This window comes from Tinamus guttatus, unplaced genomic scaffold, assembly GCF_059628265.1.
Source record: "Tinamus guttatus ecotype Peru unplaced genomic scaffold, ASM5962826v1 Tinamus_guttatus_pri_ptg001331l, whole genome shotgun sequence".
NCBI classification, from domain to species: Eukaryota; Metazoa; Chordata; class Aves; order Tinamiformes; family Tinamidae; genus Tinamus; species Tinamus guttatus.
Genome location: NW_028289865.1, coordinates 1 through 20,309, shown reverse-complemented (window position 1 = coordinate 20,309; position 20,309 = coordinate 1). Strand labels below are relative to the sequence as shown.

Here is a 20,309-nt window from a genome sequence, read left to right as displayed (position 1 = left end):
GGACACTTTGGGGACATCTTGGGGACATCTTGGGGACACTTTGGGGACACCCTGGGGACATTGGGGATATGGGGACACATTGGGGACACTTTGGGGACATCTTGGGGACACATTGGGGACATGGGGACACCTTGGGGACACCTTGGGGACATGGGGGGACATGGGGGAGGCACCATTATTTGTCCTTAGTCCCTCCCTATGTCCCTAGCTCTGCCCCCGACTAAACCCCGCCCCCTAACCCCAAGCCCCGCCCCCTAACCCCAAGCCCCGCCCCCAGGGCCTTCCCAGGCGCCTGTCCCTGCTCCAGCTGACCCGGATGCTCCAGGGAACGGAGCCTCCCGTAGCTCCACCCCCAGGGACAAACTCCGCCCCTATCAATAAGCCCCGCCCCCTAACCCCAAGCTCCGCCCCCAGGGCCTTCCCGGCCACCTGTCCCCGCTCCAGCTGACCCGGATGCTCCGCGGGATCGCCGCCGGGATGGGCTACCCCAAACCCCGCCCCCATCAATAAACCCCGCCCCCAGCCCCAAACCCCTCCCCCTAACACCAAACCCCGCCCCCTAACACGAAGCTCCGCCCCCAGGGCCTTCCCGGCCGCCTGTCCCCGCTCCAGCTGACCCGGATGCTCCGCGGGATCATGGCCGGGATGGGCTACCCCAAACCCCGCCCCCATCAATAAACCCCGCCCCTAACACCAAACCCCGCCCCCATCCCCAAACCCCGCCCCCTAACCCCAAGCTCCGCCCCCAGGGCCTTCCCGGCCACCTGTCCCCGCTCCAGCTGACCCGGATGCTCCGCGGGATCGCCGCCGGGATGGGCTACCCCAAACCCCGCCCCCTAGCCCCAAACCCCGCCCCTAACACCAAACCCCGCCCCCAGGGTCTAACCCCGCCCCCTAACACGAGGCTCCGCCCCCAGGGCCTTCCCGGGCGCCTGTCCCCGCTCCAGCTGACGCGGATGCTCCGTGGGATCATGGCCGGGATGGGCTACACCAAACCCCGCCCCCTAGCACCAAACCCCGCCCCTAACACCAAACCCCGCCCCATCCCCAAACCCCGCCCCCTAACCCCAAGCTCCGCCCCCAGGGCCTTCCCGGCCGCCTGTCCCCCCTCCAGCTCACCCGGATGCTCCGCGGGATCATGGCCGGGATGGGCTACCCCAAACCCCGCCCCCATCAATAAACCCCGCCCCCCAGGGTCAAACCCCGCCCCCTAACACGAAGCTCCGCCCCCAGGGCATTCCCGGCCGCCTGTCCCCGCTCCAGCTGACCCGGATGCTCCGCGGGATCATGGCCGGGATGGGCTGCACCAAACCCCGCCCACATCAATAAACCCCGCCCCTAACACGAGGCTCCGCCCCCAGGGCCTTCCCGGCCGCCTGTCCCCGCTCCAGCTGACGCGGATGCTCCGCGGGATCGCCGCCGGGATGGGCTATTTGTCCGACACCGGCTTCGTGCACCGGGATTTGGCCGCCCGGAACATCCTGGTCGGCTCCCGGCTCCTCTGCAAAGTGGCCGATTTTGGGTTATCCCGGAGGCTGCGGGGCCGGGACGGGGCCGACCCCACCTACACGTCCTGCATGGTGGGAATTCCCGGGAATTCCCGGGAAAAGGGGGAATTCCGGGAAATGCGGGATGCTGGGAAATGGGGAATTCCTGGGAAATGGGGAAATTCCGGGAAATGGGGGATTCCGGGAAATGGGGGAATTCCTGGGGCTGGGACAGGGCCGACCTGACCTACATGTCCTGCATGGTGGGAATTCCCGGGAATTCCCGGGAAAAGGGGGAATTCTGGGAAATGGGGGATTCCGGGAAATGGGGGAATTTCCGGGAAAAGGGGGAATTCCGGGAAATGGGGGGATTCCTGGGGCCGGGACGGGGCCGACCCCACCTACACGTCCTGCATGGTGGGAATTCCCGGGAAAAGCGGGAATTCCGGGAAATGGGAATTCTGGGAAATGGGGGATCCCGGGAAATGGGGGAATTCCGGGAAATGGGGGAATTCCGGGAAATGGGGGGATTCCTGGGGCCGGGACAGGGCCGACCCCACCTACACGTCCTGCATGGTGGGAATTCCCGGGAATTCCCGGGAAAAGGGGGATCCCGGGAAAAGGGGGAATTCCTGGGAAATGGGGAATTTCTGGGAAATGGGGGAATTCCGGGAAATGGGGGAATTCTGGGAAATGGGGGATTCCGGGAAATGGGGGAATTCCTGGGAAATGGGGGAATTCCCGGGAAATGGGGGGATTCCGGGAAAAGGGGGAATTCCGGGAAAAGGGGGAATTCCCGGAAATGGGGGGATTCCTGGGGCCGGGACGGGGCCGACCCCACCTACACGTCCTGCATGGTGGGAATTCCCGGGAAAAGCGGGAATTCTGGGAAATGGGAATTCTGGGAAATGGGGAATTCCGGGAAATGGGGGAATTCCGGGAAATGGGGGAATTCCCAGGAAATGGGGGAATTCCTGGGGCCGGGACGGGGCTGACCCCACCTACACGTCCTGCATGGTGGGAATTCCCGGGAATTCCCGGGAAAAGTGGGAATTCCGGGAAATGGGAATTCTGGGAAATGGGGGATTCCGGGAAATGGGGGAATTCCTGGGGCTGGGACGGGGCCGACCCCACCTACACGTCCTGCATGGTGGGAATTCCCGGGAATTCCCGGGAAAAGGGGTGTTCTGGGAAACAGGGCATTCCAGGAAACGGGGAATCCTGGGAAAAGGGGGAGTTCCTGGGAAACCTGGAAAATTTCCTGGGAAACCTGGGAAATCCTTCCAAGAGTCCAGGGCCCTTCCCGGACACCCGGGCCCTTTCCCAGATTCCTGGGCCCTTCCCGGATTCCTGGGTCCTTTTCCCGGATTCCCGGGTCCTTTTCCCATATTCCCAAGCCCTTCCCAGACACCCAGGCCCTTTCCCAGATTCCCAAGCCCTTTCCCAGATTCCCAGGTCCTTCCCAGATTCCCAAGCCCTTCCCGGACACCCAGGCCCTTTTCCTGGATTCCCGGGTCCTTTTCCCAGATTCCTGAGCCCTTTTCCCGGCTTCCCGAGCCCTTCCCGGATTCCAGGCCCTTTTCCCAGATTCCCGAGCCCTTTCCCAGATTCCCGGGCCCTTTCCCAGATTCCTGAGCCCTTTTCCCGGATTCCCAGCCCTTTTCCCAGATTCCCGAGCCCTTTTCCCACATTCCCGGCCCTTTTCCCACATTCCCGCTCCCTTTTCCCACATTCCCGCTCCCTTTCCCGGTTTTCCCATTCCAGGGTGAGCGGATCCCGCTCCGCTGGACAGCTCCGGAAGCCATCGCGTTCCGGCAGTTCTGGGATTCCCGCTCCCTTTTCCCACATTCCCTTTTCCCACATTCCCGCTCCCTTTTCCCACATTCCCTTTCCCACATTCCCATTCCAGGGTGAGCGCATCCCGCTCCGCTGGACCGCTCCGGAAGCCATCGCGCTCCGGCAGTTCCCGGATTCCCGGCCCTTTTCCCACATTCCCGCTCCCTTTCCCGGATTCCCGAGCCCTTCTCGGATTCCCGCTCCCTTTTCCCACATTCCCTTTCCCACATTCCCATTCCAGGGGGAGCGGATCCCGCTCCGTTGGACGGCTCCGGAAGCCATCGCGCTCGGGCAGTTCCCGGATTCCCGGCCCTTTTCCCACATTCCCGCTCCCTTTCCCGGATTCCTGGCCCTTTTCCCACATTCCCAGCCCTTTTCCCACATTCCCAGCCCTTTTCCCACATTCCCGCTCCCTTTCCCGGTTTTCCCGCTCCAGGGTGAGCGGATCCCGCTCCGTTGGACGGCTCCGGAAGCCATCGCGTTCCGGCAGTTCTGGGATTCCCGGGCCCTTTTCCCACATTCCCGCTCCCTTTCCCGGATTCCCGGCCCTTTTCCCACATTCCCGGCCCTTTTCCCACATTCCCGTTCCAGGGTGAGCGGATCCCGCTCCACTGGACGGCTCCGGAAGCCATCGCGCTCTGGCAGTTCCCACATTCCCGGCCCTTTTCCCACATTCCCGCTCCCTTTTCCCAGATTCCCGGCCCTTTTCCCGGATTCCCGAGCCCTTCTCGGATTCCCGGCCCTTTTCCCACATTCCCTTTCCCACATTCCCATTCCAGGGTGAGCGCATCCCGCTCCGCTGGACGGCTCCGGAAGCCATCGCGTTCCGGCAGTTCCCAGATTCCCGGCCCTTTTCCCAGATTCCCGGCCCTTTTCCCACATTCCCGCTCCCTTTCCCACATTCCCGCTCCAGGGTGAGCGGATCCCGCTCCGTTGGACGGCTCCGGAAGCCATCGCGTTCCGGCAGTTCCCGGATTCCCGCTCCCTTTTCCCACATTCCCGCTCCCTTTCCCGGATTCCCGGCCCTTTTCCCACATTCCCGCTCCCTTTTCCCACATTCCCATTCCAGGGGGAGCGGATCCCGCTCCGCTGGACCGCTCCGGAAGCCATCGCGTTCCGGCAGTTCCGGGATTCCCGGCCCTTTTCCCACATTCCCTTTCCCGGTTTTCCCATTCCAGGGTGAGCGGATCCCGCTCCGCTGGACGGCTCCGGAAGCCATCGCGCTCCGGCAGTTCCGGGATTCCCGGCCCTTTTCCCACATTCCCATTCCAGGGTGAGCGGATCCCGCTCCGTTGGACCGCTCCGGAAGCCATCGCGTTCCGGCAGTTCTCGTCCGCCAGCGACGCCTGGAGCTTCGGGATCGTCATGTGGGAAGTGACGACGTTCGGACAGCGGCCGTACTGGGACATGAGCAACGAGGAGGTGAGCGACGCCGGAATACCGGGAATACCAGGAATACCGGGATACCCGGATACCGGGATACCGGGACACCAGGATACCGGGATACCCGGATACCGGGATATCGGAATATCGGAATATCGGAATATCGGACACCCGGACACCGGGATACCCGGATACCGGGACACCGGAATATCGGACACCCGGACACCGGGATACCGGGATACCCAGATACCGGGATACCGGGATATCGGAATATCGGACACCGGGATACCGGGATACCGGGATACAGGGGGGGCCCGGACACTGGGACACCCGGACACCGGGATACCGGGATAGGGGGCTCTCCAGACACCCGGACACCAAGATACTGGGATACCGGGATACCGGGACACTGGGATATGGGGGGGCCCGGACACCCAGACACCCAGATACTGGGACACCCGGACACCGGGATACCCGGATACTGGGATACCAGAATATCGGACACCGGGATACTGGGACACTGGGATACAGGGGGACCCGGACACCTGGACACCGGGATACCCGGACACTGGGATACCGGGATAGGGGGGGTCCCCGGACACTCGGATACCGGGATACCCAGACACTGGGATACTGGGATACGGGCGGGCCTGGACACCGGGACACCAGGACACCGGGATACGGAGATACCAGGATACCCAGACACCGGGATGCGGGGGGGGGGGTCCCCGGACACCCGGACACTGGGATACGAGGATACAGGGGTCTCCAGACACCCGGACACCGGGACACTCAGACACCAGGATAATGGGATACAGGGGTCCCGGACACCGGGATATGGGGGTCCCCGGACACCCGGACACCGGGATATAGGGGGGTTCCCCCGGATGCCTGGGCCCCTTTGGGGGGTCCCCGGACGCCTGGGCCCCATTGGGAACAACCCAAGGGGATGGGGGGGGGGTTCCCCGGACGCCTGGGCCCCTCCGGAGCCACTTCCAGACACTGGGATATGGGGGGGTCCCTGGGATACAGGGGGGGGTCCCCGGACGCCTGGGCCCCTTAGGGGGGTTCCCGGACGCCTGGGCCCCTTTTGGGAACAACCCAAGGGGATAGAGGGGAGGGTTCCCCGGACGCCTGGGCCCCTCCGGAGCCACTTCCAGACACCGGGATATGGGGGGTCCCCGGACACCGGGGCCCCTTAGGGAGGTTCCCGGACGCCTGGGCCCCTCTGGGAACAACCCAAGGGGATACAGGGGCTTCCCCGGACGCCTGGGCCCCTCCGGAGCCACTTCCAGACACCGGGATATGGGGGGTCCCCGGACACCGGGGCCCCTTAGGGAGGTTCCCGGACGCCTGGGCCCCTCTGGGAACAACCCAAGGGGATACAGGGGCTTCCCCGGACGCCTGGGCCCCTCCGGAGCCACTTCCAGACACTGGGATATGGGGGGGGTCCCCGGACGCCTGGGCCCCTTTGGGGGGTTCCCGGACGCCTGGGCCCATTGGGAACAACCCAAGGGGATAGAGGAGGGTTCCCCGGACGCCTGGGCCCCTCCGGAGCCATTTCCAGACACTGGGATATGGGGGGTCCCCGGGATACAGGGGGTTCCCCGGACGCCTGGGCCCCTTCGGAGCCTCCCTGGACACTGGGATATGGGGGGGTCCCCGGACGCCTGGGCCCCATTGGAAACAACCCAAGGGGATAGAGGGGGCGGTTCCCCGGACGCCTGGGCCCCTCTGGAGCCTCCCCGGACACCGGGATACAGGGGGTTCCCCGGACGCCTGGGCCCCTTAGGGGGGTTCCCGGATGCCTGGGCCCCTCCGGAGCCACTTCCAGACACTGGGATATGGGGGGGGTCCCTGGGATACAGGGGGGGGGTCCCCGGACGCCTGGGCCTCTTTGGAGCTTCTCCCGGACGCCTGGGCCCCTTTGGGGGGTTCCCGGATGCCTGGGCCCCATTGGGAACAACCCAAGGGGATAGAGGGGGGGGTTCCCCGGACGCCTGGGCCCCTCCGCGCGCTCCGCCCTCCGCGCGGCTGTTCCCGTCCGCCTGACGCCCCCGCCCCGTCCAGGTGTTGGTCGCCGTGGAGGGCGGGTTCCGGCTGCCGCGGCCGCGGGGCTGCCCGGCCGCCCTGCACGGCCTCATGCTCCGGTGCTGGCGGCGCCGCCGGGGGGCCCGACCCCCCTTCGCCGCCATCGTCGCCGCCCTCGACCGGCTGCTGCGGAGCCCGGGGGCCCTGAGGGCGCCGGAGGGGGGGTAGGAGCGGGGCCGGACGCCTGGGCCCCTCCCGGACGCCTGGGCCCCTCTATCCACCCACCCGGACACCTGGGCCCTCCCTGGATTCCTGGGCCCCTTCCCGGACGCCTGGGCCCCTTCCCGGACGCCTGGGCCCTTCCCGGACACCTGGGCCCTTTCCTGGATTCCTGGACCCCTTCCCGGACGCCTGGGCCCCTTCCCGGACGCCTGGGCCCTTCCCGGACACCTGGGCCCTTTCCTGGATTCCTGGGCCCCTTTGGGGTGTCCCGGACGCCTGGGCCCTTCCCGGACGCCTGGGCCCTTTCCTGGATTCCTGGGCCCCTTCCTGGACTCCTGGGCCCTTTCCCGGACGCCTGGGCCCCTTCCTGGACGCCTGGGCCCCTTCCCGGATTCCTGGGCCCTTTCCCGGACTCCTGGGCCCCTTTGGGGTGTCCCGGACGCCTGGACCCCTTTCCCGGACGCCTGGGCCCTTCCTGGATTCCTGGACCCCTTTCCCGGACACCTGGGCCCTTTTCCCGGATTCCTGGGCCCCTTTGGGGTGTCCCGGACGCCTGGGCCCTTTCCTGGATTCCTGGGCCCCTTCCCGGACGCCTGGGCCCTTCCCTGCCCCCCAGGGACTGGTTGGGGGTTGGGGCATCCAGGGCCATGGGGACCCCATGGGGTGACAATGACGCCCCTCCCCCCCCCCAACAGGGACCTGCTGCATGAGGAGGAGGAGGCCCCGCCCCCCATCAAGATGGCGGACGGCACCTTGGCCCCGCCCACCATGGCGGGCACCTCCTTCTGAGCCCCGCCCCCAAGATGGCCGCCGCACGCATCAGGACCAAGATGGCCGACGGGGAGCCATTGCAAGATGGCTGCCCAAGATGGCCGCCTAACCAAGATGGCCGCCCCACCAAGATGGCCGCCCCACCAATATGGCCGCCTAACCAATATGGCCGCCTAACCAATATGGCCGCTCTGCCAATATGGCCGCTGTCCCCCTGCTGGGGTGACATCATCGCCCTGATGACATCACAACGCGGGGAGAAAGTGGGCGGGGCTCTCTGATGATGTCACCAAGCTCGGATCCCCCCCCTCCCGTGGGAAGCGATGACGTCACAGCCCTTGACTCCGCCCCCTTTTGCTCATCAGACCACGTGGGGGGGGCGCAAGGGCGGGGTCTCAAGGGGGCGTGGCCTCGCGCGGGGGGGGCGTGGCCTCCCCTCATTGGCAGCCAATTAAAAGCGGCGGCTCCTCCTTCCCTGGGATCTTATGCAAATGAGGGGGCGGGAGCGGCCAATGGGAGCGCAGGGGGCGGGGCCAGGGGGCAAAAAAAAAAGGCGCCAAATTGAGGAGGGGGGAGTGGTTTATTGGGGGGGGGGGGGGGGGAGGAGGGGCCCAGGCGTCCGGGAAGGATCCGGGAATCTGGGAAGGACCCGGGAATCCGGGAAAGGGCCCAGGAGTCCGGAAAGGACCCGGGAATCCGGGAAAGGGCCTGGGAATCCGGGAAGGATCCGGGATTCCGGGAAGGACCCGGGAATCCGGGAAAGGGCCCAGGCGTCCGGGGGGGGGGGGGGGGTCCTCAAGGGGGCCCCGGCGTCCGGGGGGGCCCCGGCGGGGGGGAGGGGCCGGTCCCGGTGTCCCCAGGGAAGACCCAGAGGCCCCCGGGGGGGGCGGCCCCGTCCCACTCGTTGTCCCCATTGTCCCCATTGTCCCCGTTGTCCCCATTGTCCTCCAGGGGGACCCAGGTGTCCCCAAGGGCCCAGGCGTCCCCGGGCCGGGGGGGGCACTTGCTGGGGGTGACGGTGCCACCGTGGCCGTTGTCACCGTGACCGTCACCATGACCGTCAGTGTCACCCTCGGTGCCACCGTCGTTGTCACCGTTGTCACTTTTGGTGTCACCGTTGCCACCTTCGGTGTGACCCTTGTTGTCACCGTCACCATCAGTGTCACCGCGACCATCAGTGTCACCATCGTTGTCACTTTTGGTGTCACCCTTCTTGTCACCATCAGTGTCACCGCGACCATCAGTGTCACCCTCGGTGTCACCGTCGTTGTCACCGTTGTCACTTCTGGTGTCACCCTTGGTGTCACCGTCACCATGACCACCGGTGTCACCATCATTGTCACCGTTGCCACCCTTGGTGTCACCGTCGTTGTCACCGTTGCCACCCTTGGTGTCACCGTCACCATCAGTGTCACCGTGACCACCGGTAACACCGTCATCATCACCGTTGTCACCATCGTTGTCACTTTTGGTGTCACTGTTGTCACTTTTGGTGTCACCCTCGTTGTCACCGTCACCATCAGTGTCACCGTGACCACCGGTGTCACCGTCATCGTCACCGGTGTCACCATCGTTGTCACCGTTGTCACTTTTGCTGTCACCGCTGTCACTTTTGGTGTCACCGCTGTCACTTTCGGCGTCACCCTCGTTGTCACCGTCACCACGAGCGTCACCGTTGTCACCGGTGTCACCATTGTCACCGGTGTCACCGTTGTCACCGGTGTCCCCGTTGTCACCGTCCGGTGGCCCCGCGAGGTCCTCGGGGGTCCCCGCCAGGGCCCGGGCCGCCCCCTGCAGGGTCCGGGCCAGCAGGGCCACCCGCAGTGACGTCATCGCGGTGACGTCACCGCTGACGTCATCGGTGTCACCCGGCGGGGGGTGGCGCAGGGACAGGGCCAGCGCGGCCACCGTGTGGCCCCCCCGGCCCAGCAGGACGTGGCGGAAGGGGGTGACCAGAGGGGACACGAAGGGGGACAGGAGGGACGACTCGGCCTGGGGACAATGGGGACAATGGGGACATTGGGGGGACATGGGGGACATTGGGGACATGGGGGATGTGGGGGACAATGGGGACAATGGGGACATTGGGGGGACATTGGGGGCATGGGGACATTGGGGACATGGGGGATGTGGGGGACATTGGGGACAATGGGGACATGGGGACATCGGGGGGACATTGGGGACAATGGGGACATTGGGGACAATGGGGGGACATTGGGGGGACATTGGGGACATGGGGGATGTGGGGGACATTGGGACATTGGGGGGACATGGGGACATTGGGGACATGGGGGATGTGGGGGACAATGGGGACATGGGGACATTGGGGGGACATGGGGACATTGGGGACATTGGTGACACATTGGGGACATGGGGACATTGGGGACATGGGGACAGGTGACATTGGGGACAGGGGACATGGGGACAGGTGACATTGGTGACATTGGTGACACATAGGTGACATTGGGGACACTGGGGACATTGGGGCCATGGGGACACGGGCACATTGGGGACATTGGGGACATGGGGACAGGTGACATAGGTGACATTGGGGACATTGGGGCCAGGTGACATTGGTGACACATTGGTGACACTGGGGACATTGGGGACACATTGGGGACACATTGGTGACACACAGGTGACATTGGTGACACATTGGTGACACTGGGGACACATTGGTGACACACAGGTGACATAGGTGACATTGGTGACACATTGGGGACACATAGGTGACACATTGGGGACGCATTGGTGACACACAGGTGACATTGGTGACACATAGGTGACACACAGGTGACATTGGGGACATTGGTGACACATTGGGGACATGGGTGACACATTGGGGACACATAGATGACACATTGGGGACACATTGGTGACACATAGGTGACATTGGTGACACATAGGTGACATTGGGGACACATAGGTGACACATAGGTGACACTGGGGACACATAGGTGACATTGGGGACACATTGGGGACACATTGGGGACACTAGGGACACATAGGTGACATTGGGGACACATTGGGGACACATTGGGGACACACAGGTGACATTGGGGACACATAGGTGACATTGGGGACATTGGGGACACATAGGTGACATTGGGGACACATAGGTGACACATAGGTGACACTGGGGACACATAGGTGACATTGGGGACACATTGGGGACACATTGGGGACACTAGGGACACATTGGTGACACACAGGTGACATTGGGGACACATAGGTGACATTGGGGACATTGGTGACACATTGGGGACATGGGTGACACATTGGGGACACATAGATGACACATTGGGGACACATTGGTGACACATAGGTGACATTGGTGACACATAGGTGACATTGGGGACACATAGGTGACACATTGGGGACACATTGGTGACACACAGGTGACATTGGGGACACATAGGTGACATTGGGGACACACAGGTGACATTGGTGACACATAGGTGACACACAGGTGACATTGGGGACACATAGGTGACATTGGTGACACATTGGTGACACACAGGTGACATTAGGGACACATTGGGGACACATTGGTGACACATAGGTGACACATAGGTGACACACAGGTGACATTGGGGACACATTGGGGACACACAGGTGACACAGGTGACACATAGGTGACATTAGGGACACATTGGTGACACACAGGTGACATGGGGACATTGGTGACACATTGGTGACACATAGGTGACACATAGGTGACACTGGGGACACATAGGTGACATTGGGGACACATTGGTGACACACAGGTGACATAGGTGACATTGGTGACACATTGGGGACACATTGGTGACACATTGGTGACACACAGGTGACATTGGGGACATTGGTGACACATTGGGGACACATAGGTGACACATTGGGGACACATTGGTGACACACAGGTGACATTGGGGACACATAGGTGACATTGGTGACACATTGGGGACACATAGGTGACATTGGGGACACATTGGGGACATGGGTGACACATTGGGGACACATAGGTGACACATTGGGGACACATAGGTGACATTGGGGACACATTGGTGACACACAGGTGACATAGGTGACATTGGTGACACATTGGTGACACTGGGGACACATAGGTGACATTGGGGACACATTGGTGACACTGGGGACACATTGGTGACACATTGGTGACACATAGGTGACATTGGTGACACATTGGGGACACACAGGTGACATTGGGGACACATTGGTGACACACAGGTGACACACAGGTGACATTGGGGACACATAGGTGACATTGGTGACACATTGGGGACACATAGGTGACACTGGGGACACATAGGTGACATTGGGGACACATTGGTGACACACAGGTGACATTGGTGACACATTGGGGACACATTGGTGACACATTGGTGACACATAGGTGACATTGGGGACACACAGGTGACATTGGTGACACATTGGTGACACACAGGTGACACACAGCTGACACACAGGTGACATTGGGGACATTGGTGACATTGGGGACATTGGGGACATCTCTCACGGCCATGACGCGCTCCCGCAGGGTCCCCAACAGCCCCTGGTGGCCGCCGCTCTCGGTCACCTCCCGACGGAGCCGGGTGGCAGCGCGGGACAGGTCACCACGGGCAGAGAACAATAGGGACAGGGGGACACCCTGGGGACAATGGGGACAATGGGGACACCGGGGGGACATGGGGACATGGGGACATCCCAGGGACATGGGGACATGGGGACACCGGGTGGCAGCGCGGGACAGGTCACCACGGGCGGAGAACAATAGGGACAGGGGGACACCCTGGGGACAATGGGGGGACATGGGGACACCGGGGGGACATGGGGACATGGGGACATCCCAGGGACATGGGGACATGGGGACACCAGGGGGACATGGGGACATCATGGGGACATGGGGACAATGGGGACACCGGGTGGCAGCGCGGGACAGGTCACCACGGGCAGAGAACAATAGGGACAAGGGGACACCCTGGGGACAATGGGGACAATGGGGACACCGGGGGGACATGGGGACAATGGGGACACCCTGGGGACAATGGGGACATCCCAGGGACATGGGGACATGGGGACACCGGGTGGCAGCGCGGGACAGGTCACCACGGGCAGAGAACAATAGGGACAGGGGGACACCCTGGGGACAATGGGGACAATGGGGACAATGGGGACACCAGGGGGACATGGGGACACCGGGGGGACATGGGGACACCCTGGGGACAATGGGGACAATGGGGACACCGGGTGGCAGCGCGGGACAGGTCACCATGGGCAGAGAACAATAGGGACAGGGGGACACCCTGGGGACAATGGGGACAATGGGGACACCGGGGGGACATGGGGACAATGGGGGGACATGGGACATGGGGACAATGGGGACATCATGGGGACATGGGGACATGGGGACACCATAGGGACATGGGGACATCGGGTGGCAGCGTGGGACAGGTCACCACGGGCCGAGAACAATAGGGACAAGGGGACACCCGGGGACATGGGGCCAATGGGGGGACATTGGGGACATGGGGACATCCCAGGGACATGGGGACATGGGGACACCCGGGACAGGTCCCCCCGGGCCGAGAACAGCAGGGACAGGGGGACAGCGGTGACACCCTGGGGACAATGGGGACAATGGGGACACCGGGGGGACATGGGGACACCAGGGGGACATGGGGACATGGGGACAATGGGGGGACATGGGGACAATGTGGGGAAATGGGGACATGGGGGGACATGGGGACACCCTAGGGACACCCTGGGGACATGGGGACACAGCAGCAGGAGCCCCACAACCCCCCCCCCACATTGTCCCCAATGTCCCCCCAATGCCCTCCCATTGCCCCCAGTGTCCCCAATGTCCCCCCATTGTCCCCATTGTCCCCAACACCCCCAATGTCCCCAATGTCCCCAATACCCCTGTTGTCCCCATTGTCCCCAATGTCCCGATTGACCCCATTGTCCCCATTGTCCCCATCCCCCCCAATGTCCCCAATGTCCCCCCAATGTCCCCAATGTCCCCATTGACCCCAATGTCCCCAATGTCCCCCCATTGTCCCCCCCCTCGCTCACCCCCCCCGCCCCCGCCAGCCCCCCCAGGGGTCCCAGGAGGCTCCGGGGGGGCCCGTGGGGGTCCAGGGGGGGGAGGGGCTCCTGCGACCCCCCCCATTGTCCCCAATGTCCCCATTGACCCCAATGTCCCCAATACCCCCCATGTCCCCCATTGTCCCCAATATCCCCAATACCCCCATTGACCCCAATACCCCCATTGACCCCATTGTCCCCAATGTCCCCCCATTGACCCCATTGACCCCAATGTCCCCAATGTCCCCAATGTCCCCCCAATGTCCCCATTGACCCCAATACCCCCAATGTCCCCATTGACCCCATTGACCCCATTGACCCCATTGTCCCCATTGTCCCCAATGTCCCCCCCCTCGCTCACCCCCCCCGCCCCCGCCAGCCCCCCCAGGGGTCCCAGGAGGCTCCGGGGGGGCCCGTGGGGGTCCAGGGGGGGGAGGGGCTCCTGCGACCCCCCCCATTGTCCCCAATGTCCCCATTGACCCCAATGTCCCCAATACCCCCCATGTCCCCCATTGTCCCCAATATCCCCAATACCCCCATTGACCCCAATACCCCCATTGACCCCATTGTCCCCAATGTCCCCCATTGACCCCATTGACCCCAATGTCCCCAATGTCCCCAATGTCCCCCCAATGTCCCCATTGACCCCAATACCCCCAATGTCCCCATTGACCCCATTGACCCCATTGACCCCATTGTCCCCATTGTCCCCAATGTCCCCCCCCTCGCTCACCCCCCCCGCCCCCGCCAGCCCCCCCAGGGGTCCCAGGAGGCTCCGGGGGGGCCCGTGGGGGTCCAGGGCGGGGAGGGGCTCCTGCCCCCCCAATGTCCCCATTGACCCCATTATCCCAATGTCCCCATTGTCCCCAATGTCCCCCCAATGTCCCCGTTGATCTCATTACCCCCATTGACCCCAATGTCCCCATCGACCCCAATGTCCCCAATACCCCAATGTCCCTTTGACGCCATTGTCCCCAATGTCCCCATTACCCCCATTACCCCCATTGCCCCCAATGTCCCCATTGACCCCACTGTCCCCCCAATGTCCCCAATGTCCCCATTGACCCCAATGTCCCCAATGTCCCCATTGTCCCCATTGTCCCCAATACCCCCCATGTCCCCCCAATGTCCCCAATGTCCCCATTCCCCCCATTGTCCCCAATACCCCCATTGACCCCATTGTCCCCATTGTCCCTATTGTCCCCATTGTCCCCAATGTCCCCCCAATGTCCCCCCAATGTCCCCATTGTCCCCCCTCGCTCACCCCCCCCGCCCCCGCCAGCCCCCCCAGCGGCCCCAGGAGGCTCCGGGGGGGCCCGTGGGGGTCCAGGGGGGGAGGGGCTCCTGCCCCCCCCGCAGCGCCACGAGCCCCGCGACCCCCCCCAGGGCGGCCCCGGCCGCCGGGAGCCGCCCCCGGAGCCGCCCCCGCAGTGACGTCACGCGCGGGGGGGCGGGGCCTGCGGCCGCCTGCGGGGGGGAGAGAGAGAGAGGAGGGGGGTGTTGGGACAATGGGGACAATGGGGACAATGGGGGGATATAGGGGACATTGGGGACACAGGGGGGTGTAGGGGGGTATAGGGGACAATGGGGACAATGGGGGTTATTGGGGGTATAGGGGGGTGTAGGGGGGTATAGGGGACATTGGGGACAATGGGGGGTATAGGGGGGTATTGGGGGGTATAGGGGGGGTATAGGGGACATTGGGGACAATGGGGACAATGGGGACAATGGGGGGTATTGGGGGGTATAGGGGGGTGTAGGGGGGTATAGGGGACATTGGGGACAATGGGGACAATGGGGACAATGGGGACATGGGGGGATATGGGGGGATATAGGGGACATTGGGGACAATGGGGGGTATTGGGGGGTATAGGGGGGTGTAGGGGGGTATAGGGGACAATGGGGACAATGGGGGTTATTGGGGGGTATAGGGGACATTGGGGACATTGAGGACATTGGGGACAATGGGGACATGGGGGGATGCGGGGGGGTATGGGGGGATATAGGGGACATTGGGGACAATGGGGACATTGGGGGGTATAGGGGACATTGGGGACAATGGGGACATTGGGGACAATGGGGACAATGGGGACATGGGGGGATGCGGGGGGGTATGGGGGGATATAGGGGACATTGGGGACAATGGGGACATTGGGGGGTATAGGGGACATTGGGGACAATGGGGACATTGGGGACAATGGGGACAATGGGGACATGGGGGGGTATAGGGGACATTGGGGACATTGGGGACAATGGGGGGTATTGGGGGGTATGGGGGGTATAGGGGGAGTATAGGGGACATTGGGGACAATGGGGACAATGGGGACATGGGGACATTGGGGACAATGGGGGGTATAGGGGGTATTTGGGACATTGGGGACATAGGGGACATTGGGGACATTGGTTGATATGGGGGGGTACAGGGGGGATTTAGGGGACATTGGGGACATAGGGGACTGGGGGATATAGGGGGGTATTGGGAGGTATAGGGGACAATGGGGACATTGGGGACACGGGGACGCGGTGGCCCTGTCACCTCGGTGAAGAAGATCTCCACTGCCGGGATCCCGGCGGCCGCCGTGAAGGGGAAGGCGCCGCTGTCGGGGGTCAGGGGCCGGATCCTGGGGAGGGCCCAGGCGTCCGGGTGACCCCGAGGGGCCCAGGCGTCCGGGGACACCCCAAAGGGCCCAGGCGTTCGGGGACCCCCCAAAGGGGCCCAGGCGTCCGGGTGACCCCCCAAAGGGCCCAGGCGTCCGGGTGACCCCAAAGGGTCCCAGGTGTCTGGGCACCCCCCAAAGGGCCCAGGCGTCCCGGGACCCCCCAAAGGGGCCCAGGCGTCCGGGCTCACACGTCGCTCTCCCAGGGCCGCCCCGGCCGCGTCAGCTGCTCCAAGAGGCTCCTCCCGCTCTCATTGGGGCTGTCAACCTGGGGGGGGGACCCCAGGGCTGAGCCGAGGGGGCCCCGGCGTCCGGGCACCCCCTAAAGGGGCCCAGGCGTCCGGGGACCCCCCAGTCCCACCGGAGGGGCCCAGGCGTCCGGGCACCCCCCAAAGGGGCCCAGGCGTCCGGGGACCCCCCAGTCCCACCGGAGGGGCCCCGGCGTCCGGGCGGCCCCACCTGGCTCAGGACGCGGCCGATGAGGGGCACCAACGTGGGGCTGGTCTTGGCCACCAGGCGGTCGTCCCCTATGGCCATGGGGCACCGATTGGGAAAGGGCCCAGGCGTCCGGGCAGCCCCACGGCCACCGCGGGGGCCCAGGCGTCCGGGAACCCCCCTCAGCCCCACGGCCACCGCAGGGGCCCAGGCGTCCGGGCAGCCCCACGGCCACCGCGGGGGCCCAGGCGTCCGGGAACCCTCCAGCCCCATGGCCACCGCGGGGGCCCAGGCGTCCGGGCAGCCCCACGGCCACCACAGGGGCCCAGGCGTCCGGGAACCCCCCCAGCCCCACGGCCACCGCGGGGGCCCAGGCATCCGGGCAGCCCCACGGCCACTGCGGGGGCCCAGGCGTCCGGGAACCCTCCAGCCCCACGGCCACCGCAGGGGCCCAGGCGTCTGGGAACCCTCCAGCCCCACGGCCACCGCAGGGGCCCAGGCATCCGGGAACCCTCCAGCCCCACAGCCACTGCAGGGGCCCAGGCGTCCAGGCAGCCCCACGGCCACCACGGGGGCCCAGGCGTCCGGGCACCCCCAGCCCCACGGCCACCATGGGGGCCCAGGCGTCCGGGCGTCACCCACCCAGCACCGCCCCGGTCCAGGCTGATGTAGGCGACGACTTTGCGGTGCAGCTGCCCCGGGAACCCCTGGGAACGGGGTTGGGGGGGGGGGGGGTGACGAGGGGGCCCAGGCGTCCGGGTGTCCCCTGTCACCCCCCCCACGGTGTCACCTCCAGCCACTCGGTGGCCCCCACGTGGCCGTAGTCGCCCGCGTCCCAACTGGCGAAGAGGAGCGAGCGGCGGAGCTGGAGCCCTGCGGGAAGGGCCCAGGCGTCCGGGAAAGGGCCCAGGCGTCCGGGAGGGGCCCAGGCGTCCGGGAAGGGGCCCAGGCGTCCGGGAAGGGCCCAGGCGTCCAGGAAAGGGCCCAGGCGTCCGGGAAGGGGCCCAGGCGTCCGGGAAGGGCCCAGGCGTCCAGGAAAGGGCCCAGGAGTCCGGGAAGGGGCCCAGGCGTCCGGGAAAGGGGCCCAGGCGTCCGGGAAGGGCCCAGGCGTCCGGGAAAGGGCCCAGGCGTCCGGGAAAGGGCCCAGGAGTCTGGGAAGGGCCCAGGCGTCCGGGAAGGGCCCAGACCCCCCAATCAACCCCCCACCCTTCAGCCCCGCCCCCCTTGACCACACCCCCTTGGCCCCGCCCCCTTGGCCCCGCCCCCTTGGCCCCGCCCCTCACCGTCGGCCACCATGGCCGCCAGCGCCCGGCCCAGCTCCAGCAGGAGGGCGGTGCCGACCCCTGACCCCGGCGGCGTCAGCGAATCCCGTTGCGCCCCCACCATGACGTACAGGTCTGCGAGGGGGCGGGGTCAGGCGGGGCCCCGCCCCCCCCATGGCGCAAGCCCCGCCCATGAGCAACCCCAGCCCCTCCCTTTGGCATTAGCCCCGCCCCCCGGCACGAAGCCCCACCCCGGGTTGTAGCCCTGCCCCCAGCATCACACCTTAGCCCCGCCCCTACAATAACCCCGCCCACTTTGGCAGCCCCCACCTTCGCCCCGCCCACAGGACTAGCCCCGCCCTCCCGCGCTAGACCCGCCCCTATTTTAGCCCTGCCCCCGGCTTAACCCCGCCCTCCGGGTTAGCCCCACCCCCACATTAGCCCCGCCCCAGCGTAGCTCCCCCGAGGCCCCGCCCCCCCCAAGGCCCAGTCCCCTTTAGCCCCGCCCTGAAAGCCCCCGCCCATGGCCCCACCCCCTTCCCCACCCACTTTGCTCCCACCCCATTAGCCCCGCCCATGGCCCCGGCCCCCGCCCCCTTGGCCCCGCCCCCATTAGCCCCGCCCCAGTGTAGCTCCCGTCTGAGTCCCAGACCCCGCCCCCTTGGCCCCGCCCCCTTGGCCCCGCCCCCCTGGCACCGCCCCCTGGCCCCGGCCCCCCTTGGCCCCGCCCAGTGTAGCTCCCATCTGAGTCCCAGACCCCGCCCCCTTGGCCCCGCCCCCTTGGCCCCGCCCCCCTCCTTGGCCCCGCCCCCTTGGCCCCGCCCCCACCGGGCTCCAGGCGCCCCGGGAGGCTCCCGAACACGTTGGTGACGGTGACCGGGGGACGTCGCGGACGGCGACGCGGAGCCGCAGCCGGAGCCACCGCGGGCCGGGAAAGGGGCCCAGGCGTCCGGGAGCCGCCAGCGCCCTGGGGGGCAGGGAGGGGCCCAGGCGTCCGGGAGGGGCCCAGGAGTCCGGGAAGGGGCCAGGAAACCAGGAAGGGGCCAGGAAACTGGGAAGGGCCCAGGAATCCGGGAAGGGGCCCAGGTGTCCAGGATGGGCCCAGGTGTCCGGGAAAGGGGCTCAGAATCTGGGAAAGGGCCCCGGCGTCCGGGAAGGGCCCAGGAGTCCGGGAAGGGGCCCAGGAAATCGGGAAGGGGCCCAGGCGTCCGGGAAGGGCCCAGGCGTCCGGGAGGGGCCCAGGAATCCGGGAAGGGGCCCAGGTGTCCGGGAAGGGGCCCAGGAGTCCGGGAAGGGGCCCAGGTGTCCGGGAAGGGGCCCAGAGTCCGGGAGGGGCCCCGGCGTCCGGGAAGGGGCCCCAGGCGTCCGGGAAGGGCCCAGGCGTCCGGGAAGGGCCCAGGAGTCCGGGAAGGGCCCAGGCGTCCGGGGAGGGGCCCAGGAGTCCGGGAAGGGCCCAGGCGTCCGGGAAGGGCCCAGGCGTCCGGGAAAGGGGCCCAGGAAACTGGGAAGGGGCCCAGGAAAACGGGAAGGGCCAGGAGTCCGGGAAGGGCCCAGGAAACCGGGAAAGGGGCCCAGGCGTCCGGGAGGGGCCCCCGGCGTCCGGGGGTACCTGAGCAGCTGCCCGGCCGTCCGGGCGCTCAGGGGCAGCACCGGGATCCGGGGCAGCCCCGGGGGGCGCCCGAGGGGCCGCGGCCCCTCCCCCGACGCCAGGAAGCCGGGGCTGTAGGGGTCCCCCGCGCCCTGCTGCACCTGGTGACGTCAGCGTGACGTCGGCGTGACGTCACGGCGCTCCTGTCCCCCTAGGAAGTGCTGCGGTGCCCGCCCCGGCAACGCGGCCACCACGTCAACCCATGCAACCCAATGGCAAAGTAGCCATCACGTCAACCCATATAACCGAATGGTAAAATAGCCATTAGGTCAGCCCATGTAACACCAATGGCAAAGGAGCCACCACGTCAACCACATATAACCCAATGGTAAAGTAGCCATCACGTCAACCATATAACCCCAATGACCAAAATAGACAGCATGTCAACCCATATAACCCAGGAGCAAGGTAGCCATCACGTCAAACCATATAAGCCAATGGTAAAATAGACACCACGACAACCCATGATAACCCAGTGGCAAAATAG

The 20,309-nt window shown here is 65.6% G+C and overlaps 2 protein-coding genes across 2 annotated transcripts; one reads left to right on the top strand and one right to left on the bottom strand.

Annotated features, from left to right (window-relative positions):
* The first annotated feature begins 1,424 nt into the window (after positions 1-1,424).
* On the top strand, positions 1,425-7,748 carry LOC148590453 (ephrin type-B receptor 3-like). Its single transcript, XM_088539033.1, has 4 exons — positions 1,425-1,580; positions 4,596-4,745; positions 6,777-6,961; positions 7,655-7,748. The coding sequence occupies exons 1-4, from the start codon at positions 1,425-1,427 to the stop codon at positions 7,746-7,748; spliced, it is 585 nt and encodes a 194-aa protein (XP_088395159.1).
* Positions 7,749-9,573: 1,825 nt separating this feature from the next.
* LOC148590452 (transferrin receptor protein 2-like) lies at positions 9,574-19,923 on the bottom strand (the record flags this gene model as incomplete). Its single annotated transcript, XM_088539032.1, has 8 exons — positions 9,574-9,579; positions 9,627-9,722; positions 16,357-16,441; positions 17,555-17,619; positions 17,703-17,785; positions 18,196-18,309; positions 19,003-19,141; positions 19,765-19,923. Coding segments are annotated over 8 exons (747 nt in total), but the record flags the coding sequence as incomplete, so codon positions are not given.
* Between the last annotated feature and the right edge of the window lie 386 nt (positions 19,924-20,309).